This window comes from Theropithecus gelada, chromosome 6 (assembly GCF_003255815.1).
Source record: "Theropithecus gelada isolate Dixy chromosome 6, Tgel_1.0, whole genome shotgun sequence".
NCBI lineage: Eukaryota > Metazoa > Chordata > Mammalia > Primates > Cercopithecidae > Theropithecus > Theropithecus gelada.
Window position 1 is genome coordinate 89,917,072 of NC_037673.1, and position 15,468 is coordinate 89,932,539.

Below are 15,468 nucleotides of genomic sequence, written 5' to 3' on the forward strand. Positions count from 1 at the left end.
ACAAGGAAAGGCTATGAACCTCATTTGTATACTAACAGGCTGGTAGGGCCTAATGACATTAGCCTCATTCATATATAAACACAATAAAAATATAAGGCAGCGCATGCTAAGGGCAAATAAAGTAGCCAAGATGAAAGTTCAGTATGAAGTTCAGGGGAGGAACAGATCAGTGTAGGATGGAGCATTCAAAGCTCTGAAACATCAGCTGGCCTTTGCAGACTGGTGGAAGCTAAGTAGTTTATGGCAGGTCTTTAAGTAGGAAAGACAGGTGAGCCAAGGTGTGGAGTGAACGCATGCTTGGGGCTTTGGGGACAACTGTTACAGGAGTAAGTGGGTGGTGTGTGCAAGGAAATAGTGGGGAAAAGGTTAGAAAACTATTCTGGATCATATTTGAATGGTGAAGACACTTGGGTCCTGCAGGTGATAGGGAATTAGAGAAGAAAGATTTTGATTTGGGAAACCTACAATGAAACTAGTAATTGATAAAGTAATCAGACTTCGCTTGTGGTACGGAATAGGAGAGACGCACAGGAGTATGAGAAAATGGTGAAAAGCTCTTCCTAGATGAAGTGGGACTACAATGAGATGTAATATTATACTGACATAACATTACTTACCATTTTCTTAAAAAGCATTTACAGGGGGAAAAAAGAAACTAATTAAGAGAAGCACGGTCTTATATTACTCCTCAATTTCCATTCAGAATTTTCTGGTGATTACTACTCTATGCTCCAACGGATATAGCTGTAGGCCACAGCTTGCTTGTTCGTAAGTTGCACAAGCACTCTTCATGATACACTGAAATTCCCAGTGTTAATCTAATACTCTTTCTCTCTCTCTCTCTCTCTCTCTAGGTCTAATTCAGATTGTGCTTTGGAAACATAACTGCATTCCTACAATTTTTTTAGGCATTTCAAACCCTGCATATTGATACATTTCTATATAATGGTAATTGTGATAGAACAGTGTCATATAAAAAATATAGTTTTCTCTCATTCAGAGTCCTTGAAATAAATTCTTTCAAATAGGTTGGTAAAGCAATTTAATGCTTTTGTTTGCTGCTAACCCAACTGAATGTTGATACATGCCACTGGTTTACATCCTTCTTCTAATGTTTGCCTAGGAAAAAAACTGTTATTCAACTCAAGTAATGACTAGGTTTTTCGAGGACATTCTTATAACTACCCATACTCACTTGAGCTCTTCAGCAAGATTCTCAGTAAAAGTCCATCACGATGCAGAAGGGTTTCCAGAAGCAAGTTCCAGTTACAACCTGGCTGGGATAAGAGCAGTTTCAATTGACCCTCAGCTTTCAGTCCTCCAGTTGATGGAGTCCTTTCAAAATGCAAGATAAAGATAGAGTAATGAAGTTAATTTATCTATGAAATTAATAGCCTTAAAGTACAGATGTAATGCTAGCTCCTTTAAATGTCAATTCCTACCAGATTACTCTGAAAATGCTTTCATGCTTACTTACTTTAGGGTTGCCTGGGGAAGGAATTACATTTAATCTCAACTAGCTAAAAGCAAATTAACATTTGGTACCCTGCCAAATTTAAAACTGATACAAAATACCCATGCCTATATTTCATGGAACTATGTCTGGTTTTGTTTCGTGGAGGGAAGAAAAACTATTTATGCATTTTTTGGAATGCATTCATTTGTTTATTCACCTAATATATGAATGCCTACTATGTGCTATTAACTCCTTTCATTATTAATTGAGAGAAGTTCTGATGGGTTTCGCTAGTTTGTAATTTGCTATATACTGTGCTCTATACTGTGATTGCAGATGAAAAAAATTCAAAGCTTCTGTCAAGGATGAATTGTAATCTAATTATTTAATATGTAAAGCCTTACATCAACATTCAATTATCAGAACTACTGCTGTTACACTGTTACCTACTTGCGTAATCATTTCATCAAAGGGAAAGAATTCCAAGGCAGATATGCTTCTGCTTGAAAAATTATCATCAGTGTTGAACAGAAAATAGAAATCAGGTCTCTCACATCACCACTTTCATTTACCAGTGAATCAGCAGGAGAGCAAAGGAACTGATAACATTATTTACTTTTCCCTTCTAAAATCTAGAAATCTAAAATTTAGATTGGCTAACAGTCAAAAAATGAGAAATCAACTTACAAGGAGAACAACAACAAAAAAGGCAGGAAATAGTTAAACTCAATCTGGTGACAGCCTTAAGGACATGGGAATAGGGCGGCATGGGGAAGGGAAGGGGGACTGAGCAATCTAGAGGTGAGAATGGGAGCATCATATGCTTCAGGGTGGAAAGTAATTCAGAGCAAAGGGTATCACTGAGAGAGGCAATTGGCAGCACTATCATTAGCAGATGCAATTTACTGTGTTTTAAGCCATCCAGTTATCAACACAGTCTAGACCAGTGGTTTTCAAAGCTTGGGCCCCAAACAAGCAGCATCAACATCACCTGAGAACTTGTTTAAAATCCTAATTCTCCAGCCTCATCTCATCAGAAATTCTGGGGTGGGGAGTGGAGGCGGGGAGCAGGGGACAGGGCAGAAATCTGTGTTTCGACAATCTTTCTCCAGGAGATTCTGTTGCATGCATGGTAAGGCTTGATGCATGTAGGCAGTGCTTTCTGAAGCACAGGCAGTAGGGTTAGGACCAGTTAGCATCCTCTTTCCTGCCTCTGTGTTTGCGCAGGTCCACCTTGGCTGCACCCACAATGGGCTAAATGTTTGTGCTCCCCCTCCTCAAAATTCATATGTTGAAACTCTAATCCCAATGTATCCGGTGATGGGGGCTTTGGGAGATAACTGGGTTCATGAAAGTGGAGACCCCATGAATGGGATTACAGTCCTTCTAAAAGAGGCTAGAGAATTAGCCTGACCTCTTTCTGCATAAGGATACAAGAAGTTCACTCTGGGAAACCTGGAAGAAGGCCTTCACTAGTATGCAACTGTGCTGTATCTCATCTTAGACTTTCACCCTCCAGAACCATGAGAAATAAATGTGTGTTAAGCCACCCAGTCTATGGTATATTGGTTATAGCAGCCAGAGCTAAGATACCATCCGTGCAATAATTCCCTATAACCTTTTATCTTTATCTTAATCCTACTCTTCCTTTAATTTGCCACAAAAAATTCACTATCCCAGTGAAGTCTTCACTAGAAATTTATCTTCACAGTGGCAAGCTTACACATTTTAGCACTTTATTATTTCATCAACTAAAGTTTTATCTGTTCAATTCACCCAGATTCAAACTTTGTGAAGACACTTGCTTTATATCCAAAAGCTTCTACTAGTGAACTAAGCACATTTAAAGGCTTTCTAAATGTTAAGTGATTGATTTTTCTGCTCATAAATGAGTAGGCAAACTTATAGAAAAAAAAAATGATGAGGACGCATTGCCAAAAGGCTGGCTGAAACAAAAGTGAGAAGATTCAAAGACACAAAATGAAAAAGTCCCGGATCACCTCCCCCTTGGCTTGGAATGGTGTTTGGAACATCTCATAACCTTATGATACACAAAATCCATCAGCTTGTGCTTAAACTTTGGGCCAACTCAGGTTTCCCATGTAAAACTCTGATAACATGTCTCAAATTGGAATAACTCCTTAGGCAATTGGTGGGGCACTGTTAGCTAGGAAACCTCCCTCCTTGGGTGAGTGGTAAAGAGAGAAGAAGGGTGTTACTAAACTCAAGGGCCAGAGGAATCAAGTCTATCAGTTCTGAACATCCCAGGAGTTCTGAATTATTTTGCAGATTAGTCTGGGTCTGACTTCTGCAGTAGTTCCAAATGTGGTGCCAAAGGAAGAATTCACTAGCTGAGCCTTTGGACTAAAAATCTAAAACAGATCCTCACAATGGCTGTCCCTAGTTCCATCCTAAAGCCTAAACACTGACTTCTAGATGCTCCTTTGGGGTTCAATGGATGAAAAATGCTACTTGGTAGTAAGTTGTATACTAACATTGATTTGGGTTTTGAACATTTCCTACCTGTATATTATGCTTGAGTTGAGTGCTAACTTAAGGCATTTAATGAACTGAAAGATCCCATTTGGCTGGAGTGTAGAAAGGAAAGGGAATCTTTGAGAGCTAGTCTGAAGGAGGAGCCGAGAGCTAGATTGTGGAGGGCCTTAATATCCCAAGGTGTGGATTTTAGGCCCATTGGAAAGTTTAAGGCAGAGGAGTTTCCTGATCTGGTTGCAGTGTGGTGAATGGATTGGACATGGTTAGTGTTTTCCTTAGCCCTTCAGTCATGGAATAAAATCATTTGAATGTCACTTTATACCACTGTATCTGAATACCTGGTTATAAATAAAATCTCTCCTTTACCAGATGGAAAGCTGTTTGTTGACATGTACCTCAATTCTTGGATCTTTCAACTTATCACAGATTTTTAAATGTACAGTAGAATGACTCACTATGAGGAAAAATAAAATAGTACAAACATTCTTCAATCACCAAGCTCTGAGTAATAAATGCATTGAGGAATCTGTGTTGGGCATATGGAGAAGCATATGTTCCCTCAGCCTTTGAGCTGGTGGAGCTGTGAAAGTGAGATTAGCCTTACAAAAAATGACAGAAAGGGAAATTTTATATATATACACACACACACACACACACACACACACATACACACACACACGTATGTATGTATCAAATATGTACATGTTGAATTCTACCGTAATACAAAGAGGGGAAAATGTTATAAATCCCATAGAACTCATAAATCTTGTATTAGAAGACAGGATGAATTTATGACGGGGTTGTACTCAGCTGATACTCCAATAAGTGCTGTATTTCTGGGGCACAAACTGGCCTAAAGAATTTTTAAATTCCAAGTAGTAATGGGGTCCAAGCATTACTGGTTTATGAAACTATCAAACTATTTTTATAAAATCATTGTGAAAAATCTTAGCTACATTCAGGTATGTTTATGAAAATTCATCAATTAGTTCCCAAACTTTCTTCAAGTTTTTGGTATGTACTCATGCTGCAATAGAATGTTTAAACAAAATCTTAGCTGTATCAGTCATACTGTCCTAATTTCCAACTTGATGTGAGGTAAGGCTCAGGCCAAGAGAAGGCTCTGCAGTAGGTTCAGACTAGGATATGAGTAGCCTTATTGCTCAGGCCACATGACCATGGGGTACATTGTTCCTACCATTTATATATCATGCAGAAGCTGCAAGACTAGCAGAAAATTGGAATGAACTCCAAAATTCATAGCTTGGGAATGACATTCAGTGGTGCTAGAACACTGTCCCTCAAGACTTGATACTTACTTTTAGCCAACAGCCATTGTATGGTACTGTGGCCTCAACAGACAAACTACATAGGTCTGAGAGACAAGGGGTGAAAGTAGGAGCAGCCCCTCCCACCAAAGATTCTGATAATCCACTTGACAAATTTGTGCATCCTATCCCAATAACTATAAGCTCTGGAGGAGCAGAGGTTCTGGTTTCCATGGTGGGGTGGGATGGGGTATACACACCTCTACAAGGGGACCATTTAGGATCCCACTAAACCTAAAGTTATAGCTGCCATCTGGTCATTTTTGGCTCCCCATGCCAGCAGTCTATCAGGCAAAGAAAGGAATTACTATGCTGGTCAGGGTGATTAACCCTATTTATCATGAGGAGCTGGGCTTGCTACTGCATAAAGGGAGTAGGGAGGTGTATCTGTAACTCTAGAGATTCACCAGGGCATCTCTCAATGCTTTCATGACTGACAACTATCACATTCAGAAGACTTCAGTAACCAAGTCTAATAAGGGAATGGTAACCAGGAGTTCAGCACCTCAAGGATGAAGGTCTCAGTGACCCCACTGGGCAAATAACATAAATCAGCAGAGATGATGGCCAATGATGAGGGGAAGATGGAATAGGTGGTAAAGAATCTAATAATAAATATCACTTGCAGATTCAGAAATATCTGCAGCAGGGGGTACTGTATCCTGTCCTACTAAGTCCATTGTCATCAAGCTTAAATACATAAATAAATTGTAACCAGCAATGAACCTGAAGAATCAATGATAGAATTCAGGGAACCTAACATAGGGAATAAGTAGATCTCAGTGGTATAAAGGGTAGGGCCATAGAAGACACTGTCAATGATCCCACGCATTAGTCCGTTTTCACACTGCTCTAAAGAACTACCTGAGACTGGGTAATTTATAAAGAGGTTTAATTGACTCACAGTTCCCATGGCTGGGGAGGCCTCAGGAAACTTAAAATCATGGCAAAAGGCGAAGGGAAAGCAAGGTACATCTTACATGGCAGCAGGAGAGAGAGAGCAGGGGCAGAACTGCCAAACACTTTTAAACCATCAGATCTTGTGAGAACTCACTATCACAAGAACAGCATCAGGGAAACTGCCACCATGATCCAATCACCTCTCACCAGGTCCCTCCCTTGACATGTGGGGATTACAATTCAAGATGAGATTTGGGTGGGGACACAGAGCCAAATTATATCACCCCATATCCTCTTGTCCTTATTTATCAGTTCACACTGGCCTGGCTCACCTCCGTTAGAGCCTGGATTTCTTGTACTTTTCAGCAAGACAGGCTGCAAGTGGCAGGAATTAACACTATCAGAATGACCCTCAACCAATGACTGAGGAGAGTTGGGGTATAAATACCTCAGCATCCTTGCTCCTTTGTTGGGATAACTCTGAAACATGTATTTTATACTGGTTCTCAGAATTTCCCCCCAGAGGTTTAAGTTTAAGTTCTGATCACTCCTATGGTAGTTAGCTTGATTACACAATTTTTTTTTTTTTTTTGAGATGGAGTCTCACTCTGTTGCCAGGCTGGAGTGCAGTGGCATGATCTCGGCTCACTGCAACCCCCACCTCCCGGGTTCAAGCGATTCTCCTGCCTCAGCCTCCTGAGTAGCTGGGACTATAGGCATGCACCACCACACCCAGCTAATTTTTGTATTTTTAGTAGAGATGGGGTTTCACCATGTTGGCCAGGATGGTCTCGATCTCTTGACCTTGTGATCGGCCCACTTCGGCCTCCCAAAGTGCTGGGATCACAGGTGGGAGACACTGCACCTGGCTGATTACACAAATTTTTATTTGCTCTCTTTCTCTCTTTGTCTCCCCACTCCCCTTCCGGTGTTTCTTCCACTAAGAAAATAAACTACATTCATTTGAATCCTTGTCTCAGGGTTTGCTGCTTGGAGAAATCCAAAATAGGGCATATATAAGGGCACTTAGTGATCCTCTCACTTAATTCTTGTTTCAGGAGTATTGAGAAACTAGTCCAAGCTAATAAGCGTGTCTGCTGAACTTTGAATCCAGATCTCTCTGACTTCAAAACCTATGCTCATTCCATTACTCCATGTTTTCTCCCATTCAACCTGATTGATTTTTGGTGCCTATGTTATATTTTCCAGCTTTGAGAATGTCTGGCTTTATTCAACCTCCTGACTGACAATACGACATTTTTGACCCAAAATCAAGTTTGTGGTCTCAAACCTTATTCCCAAATTGAAGCCATGTTATTCAAGGTATCTAGAAATTGATTTCAACCAGATGATTCTTGGTATGGGTTACTGGGCCAAGTTTATACCAGAGACCATAAGTTACATGATTCAGAGAACAAAGGCAAGGGCATAACTAAAGAGAAACTGAGGATGAAAGCCCTAATGTGGGGAAACAAAAGGAGAAAGGAAGTCCCCATATTACTGTTGTACTACTCTTGGTTTTCCATAATGTATCCTTCAAACTCTTCTGGGAAAAGAAGTAAAGACAAATATTTAAAGCAATTGTGTCATCTTTCTCCAGGAAGATAATTTTAGTGCCTGAGAAAAAAAGTTGAGAGGAACCCAAAATATTTTCCTCTTCACTTTAACCAAAAGTGTGTAAACTATACACAGTTAGAGCACTGAAAATATCTGCATATATTTTAATCTCTATAATGGGTATAGCCAAGTCTCTATGATATTTATATTTAAAGATGATTTAATAACTAGAAATCAGATAGAGTTCACCTGCATATTTATATACAGAATTTGCCTTGATTTTTAAAAGAACTTTGTCCACTAATGTGGATTGACATTTTTAAAGAGTATCATTTTTTTCAAGGTTGGTTGTATCTACACTCCCTGGTGTACAACTGAAATTATATTCCAGCCATTAGTTTTGGGCTCCCTCCAAGCAATACTAATCTAGCACCTGAATCACCAAGACATTGGACAACACTGAATAATTCAACCATCCTTTTGAGGAGCAGAAGTTACCTCCCTGGAGCCATTGACTATTATTGGTTCCTGTCTATCAGATATTGATCTGTTAAGGGAAGTTCAGAAAAAGTCTCCCCTAGCATCACATTCCTGACCCAGTGAGAAAGAGGTTCAATATTTCTTCCACTTTATCATACTTGAAGTAAGTCCTTTCAACACGTTTAGATAATTGATAAAACTTGCCACTCTCTGAAATATATAGCTCTTTACTAACAGCAGCTATGAATGATAGTTTAGTATTCACGTGATGAATGCCACTGAGGCACTTGAGCTCATGGAGTCCTCATGACCCTCCCATGAGAATATCTCAGAAGTCAAGGGAAGAAGATGTTTCAAGATGGAGGAAATAGACCATAGGATTGCATGCTGTCTTCAAGAAGATTAGTAAGATTGTTTTGTATTTATGTCTCAACATCCTCACCAAAATATAAACTGTTTCATATATGGGGAAACTGAACTGAAGCATGCCTAGGCTAACTTTCCAAAATCACAGAACTAAACAAGTATGCAAACCAATGTGAAAACCTCTAGCTGTTTCCTATTATCACATTGCTGGCTTCATTTCTATATTCTGAATTATGTAATATAATTATGTAATATATTTAAGCCATGATAGAAAAGATATACACCTTAAGATATCTAGGTCCATAGGCTAAATACTTAGTTCGGTTGACATTTTCACTTTTTAAAATAACTGTTCCATAGACACTGACTTCCCTCTGAAAATCTTTTCATACTGCTTGTCCATCCACACTCTGGAACAGCCATTTAAGATCTCTGGTGTTTAAATCTCTCATTACTTCTCCGCTAGCTATTGGCGCTATGTCAACGCTTGGCACCTCATCAGAGGACAAGATCTCTAAGCTCTTTTCCTCAGTCCTGCAGAGCAGTTTTTCAGCAGCAGTTGGGAGACCAAAACTCTTTTTGTACTCCTCCCTAGATGTTCTCTCCTAAGGATACTAGAAGTCACCTCCTCATTAAGACAGTGCTTCCCCTGCCTGGGCCTTACCACACAGATCAAATGTTCCTACCATTTATTATAGCATTTATGCAATACAATACTGTAATATAGCACTTAGGGGACACAATACTAGTTGGAATTTTTTATTCATTCATTCAACTAATATTTATTGTTTAACTTGTATATGCTAAACCATGGAGACATAACAGTAAGCAAAAAGCAGAAATTCCTTATTCTTACAGAATTTAGTGGAGGATACATATGTAGTTTAAGAGATCATACAAATAAAGATAAAATAACAATTTTAAAAACTCATTGAAAAAAAAGCAAAAATGCTATTAGAAGTTGTAGTAAAAATGAAGTTAACTAGTCTTCGGGGTTGATAAAAGGCTTCCCTGCAGAAGTCACATTTGGGCCGAGAGATGAAGATAAGCTGGCATTACCGATGTGAAGGAGAAAGACATTTTAGTGAAAGGGAAAAGCACGTGCAAAGATCCTGTGGCAGAAAGGAACATGGAATAGAAAGAAAATGTAAAGGGGCAAATGTGTGGAAAGCAGAATTCACAGAGTAGCGGGTATCAGAAGAGGGCTGAGAAGTGGGTAAGAGTCACATCTATGTAGATATTATACGCTATGCTAGTTTTTTATACATACTTAAGGATAATGGTAAATTCATGGAAGGTAAGCCATAAGTATGCCATGATAAAATGTGAGTTTTGAAAATAGATTTGGGTTTGAGAAAACTCTTGCTACAGTTGGAGAATATTAGAAATGGAAGGCAACATATACACAGGAAGAATGCTAGTGGTCACTGGAGTAGTTAAGAGAGAGATGATGGTAATTGGGACTAAGGTGAAACTGGTACTATGGAGAGTAGATATTAGAAGTTAAAATTAATGAGACTTAGTAATGGATTTGGTATGTAGGAGATAAAAAAGGTGTCCAATTGCCTCCTAAGTCTAAGTCTCTGGCTTCTACAATTGGATGGATGTACCATTAGCTGAGATAGGGAATAGTAGAAGAGGATCTGTTTGGAGGGGAACATCCTAAGTCTAGTTTTGGTCATGGTGAGTTTGAAATGTCTTTATGATTTCCAGGTGTAAATTTCAAGAAGGTAGTCATGTATGGTTGGTACCCATATATTATGGATCTGTAGTCTTAGGAGAGATTAAAATTAATGATATGGATTTGGGCGCACACAAGGAGTGCAAGAAATCATAGAAATGATAACATCATCTAAGAAAAAAGGTTATAGTATAGAATACTAACAACGTTCAATATTTAATTGCCAGGTTAAAGCAGATGAACCTGCAAAGGAAACAGAAAAGCAGCAACAGGAAAGAAAGAAGACAAAAGTGGGTAAATATCTCAGGAGGAAATCAAGAGAATATCTCAAGTTGGAGGGAGTAGGCAATGGTATCACATACTGTGGTCAAGTAGGCAAATACAATTGATTTATTCACCAACATGTGATAATATGAGGAAAGGGACTTTGTCTCAAATGTTATTGCCTGCCTCTTCCTTCACCATTGACACCTAGCACAATGCCTTACATGGAGAACATTTTTTTGAATGCATTTACTGAAGGAATGATTAAACACATCTTGCTAAACTAAATAAAAGGAAAGACCCACATAGCATGTAATATGAATATAATGAAACCAAAGATAGCTTAATATGCTTAGGGAGGAAAATATATAGATAAATACGAAACAGGATTACATTGAATAGAAGCATAGTAGAAACAAAAAGCCCAGTGGAAAGAAATATATACAGCTCAAAATGGACTGGCCATGAATCAAAGCATCATGTTGTCACCATAAAAGAAAATTAGTAGTTAAAATGAATGGACTGTTTACTCACACTGATTATACTTCTTGGACTCAGTGTACAGTTATGACCTGCTTAGCTAAGGAAGACCTGAAAATACTTTTTTAAACCACATGAAGAGGAAAGTTTACAAAATGATAAAAGACATTATAATGCAACATATTATAATTGACTAGGACAGCATTCTTTCTTGAACATTTCTATGAATGCACAATATAGTATCTGTATTAACCTTGAGATTAATACATTGTCCACATGTCTTAGTTTAATCCAGTATGAAACTGATTATCCTTTCTAAATCAACTCACATTGTTAGCCTATACCACTGCTACGGACAATGAATGTAGTACATTTTACTCACTGCTTTGAAAATATATTTATTTTCCCTAAAATAAACTCTTCTAAACTCTATTCCCAGGGTTCTAGGAGAACATGAAAAATTGTGTTTTTATCCATTTCATAGTTTTCTCTAGTAAGATTATAGACAAATTTATGGTCCATACTACATTTTTAACTCTATTTGTATTCTGAATTTCATGTCCTTCTTGTTTCTTTCATTCTCACCCACTTTTAATTAATTATCTTAGTTTATTTAATATTGCTAAACGTTGACTTAAATTCTTTCTGAAACAATATGCAGGTACAAATAAGTAAGCAAATAGATGAATAACTTACTAACTTCCTTCATGATATTAACTATTTCAGTCACTTCTCCTCTCAGCCTTCCCCTTTACCAAAAGATAGGCCTAATACATTTTTTGTTTGTCATCATCCAACTCCCGTATTTCCTTGAACAGTTCATTTTAGTTGCTAAAGTGAAGAATAGAGTTTTGAAGGATAATTTGGGGGTGAAAGACTCACACAGACAGCTGATACAGATGAGGGAAATTAATGGAAAGGTGAGATTTTTAAGTTCATATAATGGTGGTCTAGGAATCCCCATTGTAATGTCTGATAAAGGCAAATCAATAACTTTAGTTATTTTAAAAGTGCTTTTATTGCTGCCCTGGGTTCCTCTGATTGTACAGTGCTCTGAGCACACTGGATTACAAATCACATGGATCACATCTTTCTAGGCAGATTATATGGACTTAGTTGAAAATATGACACCTAATGGGCAGGTGGGATATCAGTGAGAGTCCTCCTACTATACCTTGCATGGAGAATTTAGAAAGACAAAGGAGAGAACCAAAGGTATTCCAAGAAAGGAAACTGCATAAACAAGGGCCTGAAGCTGAGAATAAGCAACAAATTAAATATCAAAAATATGGAATAACTAAGTCTTAAAGACACAAGAGGAGACTGACTTAACTGGAGCAGAGAAAACTCTCCAGGAAATAAGCCAGAAAACTCTCCAACAAGTAAGCCAGGAGTGACAGTGTTGGTGAAGCAGAAGCTACTACAGGTTTCTGAATGAGAGAGAGACATAATGAAGACAGTCTTTTAAACATGTTAAATAATAGTAAAATGGACTAACGTTGTTATAAGGGGGTGGAGAGACAAGGGTGATTCTAAGAGAAGTTTGGAAGAAGAATGACCTGAACACAATAATAAACTAGGACTAGAGGAAGAAACGGCTCAGCATGGAAATCATAATCAAGATTCTATTTTGGAAGCATGTAGCAAAACTGTTACTCCTAATAGAAAAGACTCCCTGCATGAAGGACAAGGGAAGAGGGGAAAGAAGGATCATCTGAAGACATGGCATTGAAAGAAAGCAGGTGTTCAAGAAATAAGAACAGCTGGACATACACCGTTGGGGTATAGGTAATCACTCAGAGCTATAGATGTAGAACTGGAAATCATCTGTATAGAGGTTACAGGTTAAGCCATGTGAATAAAAGAGAAATCAAAGAAAACAGATTTTCTTTTTGCTTTTAAAAAAATGTATTCACGGGTTGGGCGCAGTGGATCATGCCTGTAATCCCAGCACTTTGGGAGGCCAAGGTGGGCGGATCGCTTTAGGTCAGGAGTTCGAGACCAGCCTGGCCAACATGGTGAAACTCCGTCTCTACTGAAAATACAAAAAATTAGCCGGGCGTGGTGGCACGTGCCTGTAATCCCAGCTACTTGGGAGGCTGAGGCAGGAGAATCACTTGAACCTGGGAGGCAGAGGTTGCAGTGATCCAAGATCGTGCCATTGGACTCCAGCCTGGGTGACAGAGTGAAACTCCATCTCAAAAAAAAAGTATTCATAATTAATAAAATTAAATTATTATCACTATAAAAAATTTGGAAAATATAGACAACTATGTAGATGAAAATTAAAATTGGTTGCAATCCTACCACCCACAGATAAAAACTATAAACCCACCACTATACATCCTTTCAATATTTATTTTTCTATATGTACTTTTTTTGTGCTCTAAATATGATAGTATAGCATAGTTCAACACTTCCCAATGATGTTCCACCTTCCAATAATTGCTAATTCTCTGCAAAACAAGAGTTCTCTCGCCCAGCAAGTTTGGGGAATCTGCATACTAGATCATTCCTTTGAGACTTAGTCCATTTTGTGCTGCCATAAAAGAATAACACAGACTGGGTAATTTACAAAGAAGAAAAAGTTATTTCTCACAGTTCTTGAGGCAGGGAAGTCCAAGATCAAGGCACCAGCATCTGGTGAGGCGATCTTGCTGCATCCTCACGTGGCAGAAAAAGGGCAAGATAAAATGAACCCATTCCTGTAAGCCCTTTTTATGGTAATATAATCCATTTAAGACAGAAAAACCCACATGATATAAATAACTTCCATTAGACCCCACCACCCAACACAGTTGCATTGGGGATTATATTTCCAACAAATGAATTTTGGAGGATACGTTCAGACCATAGCAGAGCTAAACACTACATACTAGCACGTCAGAGTCCCTACAAAGTTAAATCACAAAAAAGACCTTACATAATTAATAACTGACAATCTTATTTGTGCAGTAGAATGATTTTTCATGTACACCTGTTAACATCACCCTTAACTGCTCTTCCCTTTGAAAGGTGGGGGTATGGTTGTCAGGAGCTTAAGCTTTAGAATAGAACAGGCCTGAGTTCAGAGCCTGGCCTCCAATTTTCTTCTCTCCAGAACATTGCTGCCTATACAGCACTTTGCTCTCCATAAAAGAAGCACCTGAGTACTTACTTTACAGAACTAGTGTGAGGTTTTAAAAAGATAATGTATGTAAAGCACTAAGCACTGTGTCTGGTACACACTTATCACTCTATAAACTGGGTTGGCTTTGGTAATTTCATAATTACTAACCTGAATTTTCCCCCTAACTTATCTACCACAATTATTTCCCCATATAATTATTTTTCAAAACCCAGCCCTTTAATCACTCCACAATAGTCTATTATGCCACTATCCCATACTAAATTGTTTAATGCTACAATGTAGAACATTTATTTCCATTTTTTTCTCTTATAAATAATGCTCCGATGGATATCTTCATATATAAAACTTTGTCAACCTCTCTGATTAATTGCTTATAGTTGATTCCTAGAAACAGAATTGTTAGATAAAAGGGCAAAAATATTTTTAAGTTTTTAATACGTATTACTAAACTGTCCTCATGAATTTGCATAAAATTTCATTTCCACTCTTAGCTGAATAGTCGTCTCCATGTCCTAGTCTTCGTGTTAGGACAATAGTGGAGATCGGTTGCTAAACAGAACAGAAAGAAAAGAAATGTGCATTTTTGCTCACTGTAGATATAGAAAAGAGAAAGAAGTTAATTTAAGAATTAGTGTTTGAAAGATAAGCCCATTTCCATGCTGATTTCCAGGACTCTAGCTGGGTTGATCTGAGCAAGCTTGGAAGTGGAAGTCTTACAGACTTATAACTAAAAGAAAATAACTCCAGTGGTTCCAGATATAAAATAAAAGCAGGCAGTAAAATAGGTTAAAGCAAATGTGATAATAACATGGAGAACAGATATGTTTATAAATGTAGGAACTCATCAAATGACAGAGCTTGTTGGCTTGACTCACACTGTAAGAGATCCAGTCATTTGTTACTTTTGCAACAATGAGTATTAAGGAGTTGGCTATTTAATTCCAAATGAAATAAAATATATTTATGTGCAAGATGGCAAGATATATTTACACACAAGATGACAGAGCATTGAGACTATTCCATTTCTAGGACTCAATCATAAGGAATTAATCAGAAATGTAGACAAAGTTTTATATGTAAATGAAGTAATGACAATACATTGAGGTCCTTGAAGATGGGGTCTATGTCTCATTAATGTTGGATTTTTCATTACCCATATGGAAATAGGCACACATTAGGCAAACAGTGTAAGTTTGTTGTGTGTATGGAAACTTTCGTATATGAGGTTTTCACACCTTCTATTTATGGGTGACAATCTTGTTCCTCAAGAGGCAGAGTCAGCTTAGATGGTAAAGTAGCTGATAGTGTATTTCCAAGATGAATCAAGAAT

General features: G+C 38.1%; 1 protein-coding gene across 1 annotated transcript in view; it reads right to left on the bottom strand.

The window, feature by feature from the left end:
• The window catches only part of KIAA0825 (KIAA0825 ortholog), a 485,484-nt gene that overhangs the window by 309,655 nt on the left and 160,361 nt on the right, over positions 1-15,468 (bottom strand). Inside the window, exon 14 of the mRNA XM_025387614.1 lies at positions 1,196-1,335. Within this exon, the coding sequence (XP_025243399.1) occupies positions 1,196-1,335 (140 nt within the window). The remainder of the gene's footprint in view (positions 1-1,195; positions 1,336-15,468) is intronic.